The 5,278-nt window shown below is 43.1% G+C and overlaps 1 protein-coding gene across 2 annotated transcripts; it reads left to right on the top strand.

Annotated features, from left to right (window-relative positions):
• The first annotated feature begins 2,456 nt into the window (after positions 1-2,456).
• Positions 2,457-4,205, top strand: LOC116327810 (histone H2A.Z). 2 transcript variants are annotated; one of them, XM_039609200.1, is made up of 5 exons: positions 2,457-2,582; positions 2,882-2,959; positions 3,104-3,217; positions 3,295-3,424; positions 3,649-4,205. In XM_039609200.1, the coding sequence occupies exons 1-5, from the start codon at positions 2,472-2,474 to the stop codon at positions 3,708-3,710; spliced, it is 495 nt and encodes a 164-aa protein (XP_039465134.1). In that variant the 5' UTR covers positions 2,457-2,471; the 3' UTR covers positions 3,711-4,205. The 2 variants fall into 2 exon arrangements, with proteins under 2 accessions (XP_039465134.1, XP_031605332.1); XM_031749472.2 differs by having other exon boundaries at positions 2,458-2,599.
• The last annotated feature ends 1,073 nt before the right edge of the window (positions 4,206-5,278 follow it).

Raw genomic sequence — 5,278 nt, 5'->3', positions numbered from 1 at the left:
AGTCTTAGGCATCCTTGGCCACCTTCAGGCACTGCTTCACCTCCTGCTGTGCTGACTTGATAACTGTCCTGTCCTTGGTTCTGAAGGCCTCCTTCTTCCTGCTGAGGACAGCTTTGACACCCTCTGTTATCCACAGTTTGATGTTGGATTTGGACTCGTATGAAAAGGGGAAAAAATTCAGTTTAAAATATTGAGCCAATGCCAAATAATAACGTTGGGTTTGTAACACTCATTCCTTCAGCACTCTTTAAAGGTTGAATTTCCCGTGTTGGCTGGTAATAACTAGCTCAATGGATTAGTTCACTCAACATATTGTGACAGGATGACATCATGTAAAAAACTAGCATCTATTTTTGTCTTTCATCAGTGACCCAGTCAGCTACTCTCCAGCTGCACTATTTTCCCACCAAAGATTTTATTTATTTATTTTCTATTTTTGTTTCCGCTCAAGTCCCCGCAGGAAAAATGACATCAGCGCTTCTCACGCTCTTTATGCCTTTTTCTTCTGTCCCTCTCTTTCTCTCCTACAGTATTTCCCTCATGTGGATTGTGGAAACATTGTTGGTTTAGTTCATAACCTGATCTCTCCATATCCAGGACATGATGGCTCACACTACAATATTACTGATTTTACAGTATTGTGATGCAGCCATGTACAACAAAGAGACAACAAGACAGCTCTTCTTATGACTTTACAAAAAGTTTTGATTTTTTTGATTTTTTTTCTTTTTTTTCAAAGTCCATCTGCTGTGTTAGTCAGCCTCCCCTGACACCACACGGCAGACCCATGGCTGATTTCCTCTCCCAGTTAGGGGGGTGGGGCTGACCAACACAGCAGATCTCCATCAGCTAATCATCCCTCCTCTCTTTAAGTCGGCTGTTGCGAGCAGTGCTGGACTGAGCTGGAGTGTGACAGCTGGAAAGCTGCACAAACAGACTGATAGGTCCTTCTGTTACAAGCATAGAGCATATTATTGGTCCTCGGTCCTTTGAATGTTAAATCAGTCTAAAGAAGTGGGCATCGTACTGGATTCACTTTATCCGGCGAGGATCGCTCTGATTTTGAAACAGAACTGTGACCCTACTTTCATCTCATAGTACAAACCTGTATCTCTCCTTTCAGTCTAAGCAAAAACCAGGATCTAATCATCTGAAAACTTATACTGCCAAAATCATACTTCTGGATCAGACAAAGTTCATACCCAGTGGGCATATTCATTTCAACATGCAGAGACTCTTTGGTATCATCCATATCCCTGCTCACAGCAGGGAGGATTCAGTTGTATCTCTCTTTGTGCCGAGAAGGCTTTTGCTCAAGTTGAACGGCCTTTTGGTCGACGACTTTTCCCCTCTTCCTGTATCATTTGGGGTGGTTGGAACAAGTGGTGTAAAAGATCATTATGATGCTCGAGCCATTTCCTTATCAAGGCTGAGTGGAACTGAGTCTACACCCAGTCTTTGGCTAAAATCTTGCATATCTGAGGCACAGCTGTAGGAAGTGATAGATTTCTGGCTGATCTTTATGAGTGGCCATTGCTCTGTCTCTCTCTCTTTCTGCCTGGGAATTTTTACAGGTAGCTTGTGACATCTATGTAACACACAGAGATTCATTCAACATTCATTTAGGATGGATGGATTGATGCAGGCTGTAATTAAATTACTTCAAACACAGAGCACCAACTTTTTCTTCAGTTTGCCTTCTTTGTCTGCTTGTGGCTGGTTGCTTTATCCTGTTGATGGTGTGGCCAGTTGTCCCAGTCAGCACAGGGAATCCCATTATTTTAAACATTTGATCATGCTGCTTCAGCAAAGTTCTTCCAGTTACACAAGAATAGCAGCAATTTCCCAACCTTAGAGTTAAATGATACTCAGAGCAATTAGATTTCCAGGCTATTGCACTGACCTCTGCTCGAGTACATATGTGTTTTTAGAAAAGAGGTAACGTGCAAGACCCTGAAAATTGGTATGTGGGGGAGGCGGGGGTGAGCACTCTGCTGTGCTTCATATACTAAACTAAATGGTAAATGGCCTGTATTTGTATAGCGCTTTACTTAGTCCCTATGGACCCCAAAGCGCTTTACACTACATTCAGTCATCCACCCATTCACAACAGGTGATGGCAAGCTACATTGTAGCCACGGCTGCCCTGGGGTGCACTGACAGAGGCGAGGTTTTACCAAATGGGGCTATTTAATTTTACCATCAGCTTTGATAGCTTTCTGCCTAAACCCTAAACTGGATAAGCAGATAAGAAGATGAATGTATGTGGGGACTTTTATCTATAGTAAATTAAAAGTTAATGACATGTGAAAGAAAAACTAATGCTAACTCATTTCGATATAAAATGGGAAAGGGATACGCCACATAAACTACATTACCCATAAGCTCTTAGAACGGAACCGCACAGAGAGCTCATTTATTGGCTGAAGAGCTGCAGCGGTAATCACGTGACTGCCGTCATCCGGGTAGCCATGGTTGTATATAAAGACCCGCTGTGGGGGGGAGGGGGTCTAGTTCAAACAACAGTCGATATTCAGTGTAGACGGAGGATATTATTTTGGCTGCGGAGTCAGAGTTTCTTTGTAAGTTTTTAAATATGGTACGTATTACATGTCGTATTAACGAAACATTATAACGACACACTCTGTTTAGGTAGTTTGTTTGAAACAAATCTTAATTTGGTAGCGTTGCATTTTCTTTATTAGTTAACAGTTGGCCGCTAGCATTGGCTGGTGTAGTGGATTAGCATGCTAAATACCCACTGGCTTCACTGGGGAAGCGCTAGCATGGCTAGCGAATATTAAGCGGACCTTAAGTTAATGTTGAGCTACAATAAGGCGCGTTTCGGCGGAGGCACACTAACAGTACTGGTGTTTTACAGGCTGGTGGTAAAGCTGGTAAAGACTCTGGAAAGACCAAGACCAAAGCGATTTCGCGCTCTCAGAGAGCAGGACTGCAGGTTTGTCCCCAAATTTCATTCATTTTCTCGGTTGCGCAAGCACGCGCTATTAGCCAAAAGTCAGTGGTTCTTTGTCGGTGGCGGGCTCTCATCGAGCGGCCAGCACGGCTTTGCTTCTGTTCACTCGTGTCATTATCCCCGCAGTTCCCGGTAGGCCGTATCCACAGACACCTCAAGTCCAGAACAACGAGCCACGGCAGAGTAGGAGCCACCGCGGCGGTGTACAGCGCGGCTATTCTCGAATACCTTACTGCTGAGGTGACCCTAAGCTCCGTTTATCTTGCACTTCGTTGCTTGAGGTGTTGATCTTTTTGTAAAGGCTGTGTCTCTTTCAGGTTCTAGAGTTGGCAGGAAATGCATCAAAGGACCTTAAAGTAAAGCGTATAACCCCACGCCACTTGCAGCTGGCTATTAGAGGAGATGAAGAGCTGGATTCACTTATCAAGGCCACTATTGCAGGCGGAGGTACGAACATTACAGAGAACTGTGTGATGGTCTTATACTCCCGTACTGTAGTGGTTTACACATTTTGTTGAGGCACAAATCCCTTTTGTGTTGCATCTGGTGTAAAACTGTAACATCAACACTGTTGTGGCAACTCTGTTACAAGGGAGCAGCTGAAAGTGGTTACTGAAATGAAAACTTAACCGTTCAAGTATATAAACTGTTATAACATTTATTTTTTCCAGGCGTGATCCCGCACATCCACAAATCTCTGATCGGGAAGAAGGGCCAGCAGAAGACTGTATAACCTGAAGTGTTCAGCAAGTTGTGCCATCTCAGGATGAAGTCTGCATCAAGTGGTTAAATGTCTTAGATTAGTAATCTTACATTATTTTATGGTAGTGTGCATTTACTACTCTGGGTGGGGTTTGTTTTTGGGTTTTTTGTTTTTTTTTAATAGTGGGCCCCTCCCCTCTCCTGCAGGTTTTTGGGGGTGGGGGGCGGCTCCAGCCGGCTTGTCTTGGATGTATACGTGTATTTGGCCTTTCTGTTTTTAATCTTCACAGCTTTGAAAGGAGCTCACAGCCACCAAACCTAGTCGATACGGAGTACAGGATGTGCATAGCTTTTGTGAAAACTCAAGATGTGCTTGTGCTTTGTATGTACCTTTAATGCAGACCATCCATTTCAGCCTTGTATTTCAAAGCATGTTCATTCTCTTTACCACTGGACTGTCATGGACCGGTTCATAACCTTGTTGGTATTTTTGGATTCCTGAATAAAGACTGGATTTGGCACAGTCTGAGTGTTTCCCCTAGTCTTTGTCTTATTCTCTTTGAACAGAGTGCTGTGACTTTCCTCTTAATCATGCAGTGATGTATGACTACAGGTGGCGTAATGTGAAGCTTTGGCTTTCATTCCACTTTTGTTCAGTTTTACACAAAATTGGAGGAATGCCAATGGGCTCGTTAGGTGAGCTGGCTACATGCAGTGTTTTAGATTTATTTTTTTAAATACTTGAGGTCTACTGAATATTCAAACTTATTTGCTAATATGCACTGAAATTCTCATGGGTGCAAATGACTGAAAAGTCAGAACTCCAATCTTTGGTGGTTGGAGTTGGTTCAAATTTTCAAAGCCAGCCAGACCTTTATTTGATTACATGGCCCAAGTACTGATGAATCCACGCACTACATCTGATGGCGGATCTTATATTTCTAAGTATGTCTAACACTTTCTTCACAACAAGGTGCTGGGTTTACATCCACGACCTGGCTGGGCCTTCCTTTATGGTTTGCATGGGTTCTTTGAGTATTTGGGCAGCTGCCTGCAGTTAGTGGGGTTGGGTAAATTAATCCTAGTTACCCACAGGTGTGACAGGTTGGTGACCTTTGCAGGGTGTACTCCACCTCTCACTCTGGCAGCTGGGATAGGCTCCAGCAACCCCTGTGACCCTGAACTGGAAAAGTTGAGTAGAAGAGGATGGATGGGCTTCTAAATGTCAGTGTGTTTTAGCCTTAACTTTAGATCCTCACTAGGTGGCACTATAACCCCACTACACTCCTATTGTGTGAAGTGCTAATTCATATATGAACCTCATATAAAACAAGCTTAAATTAACAGCTTTCAGAAGTACATATTCAGCATATAAGGGACCAAACAGACTTATGGGACAAACCAGTCAGTTATTTCCTCCTGTTGCAGCTTTTCATTAAACATGGTTGTCTCAAAATGGGTTTGACCTCCATGGGTAGTTTCCTCCTTCGTAACAACTTTGGATGGGGTGATTTATTATAGCTTAGTTACAATCAGTGTAATGCATTCCAAAGTAACAAGTCGCTGTAAGTACATTACATTTTTAATAACACAGAACTG

The sequence above is a fragment of the Oreochromis aureus genome, linkage group 3 (genome assembly GCF_013358895.1).
Source record: "Oreochromis aureus strain Israel breed Guangdong linkage group 3, ZZ_aureus, whole genome shotgun sequence".
NCBI lineage: Eukaryota > Metazoa > Chordata > Actinopteri > Cichliformes > Cichlidae > Oreochromis > Oreochromis aureus.
This window is presented reverse-complemented; position numbering and strand designations above follow the sequence as displayed.

Bases quoted from the DNA above. Each gene is read 5' to 3' on its own strand.
- LOC116327810 (XM_039609200.1), top strand. From the start codon at position 2,472: ATGGTTGTATATAAAGACCCGCTGTGGGGGGGAGGGGGTCTAGTTCAA. The intron at 2,960-3,103 runs GTTTGTCCCCAA...TTATCCCCGCAG, and splicing joins CTCAGAGAGCAGGACTGCAG to TTCCCGGTAGGCCGTATCCA. The intron at 3,425-3,648 runs GTACGAACATTA...TATTTTTTCCAG, and splicing joins GGCCACTATTGCAGGCGGAG to GCGTGATCCCGCACATCCAC.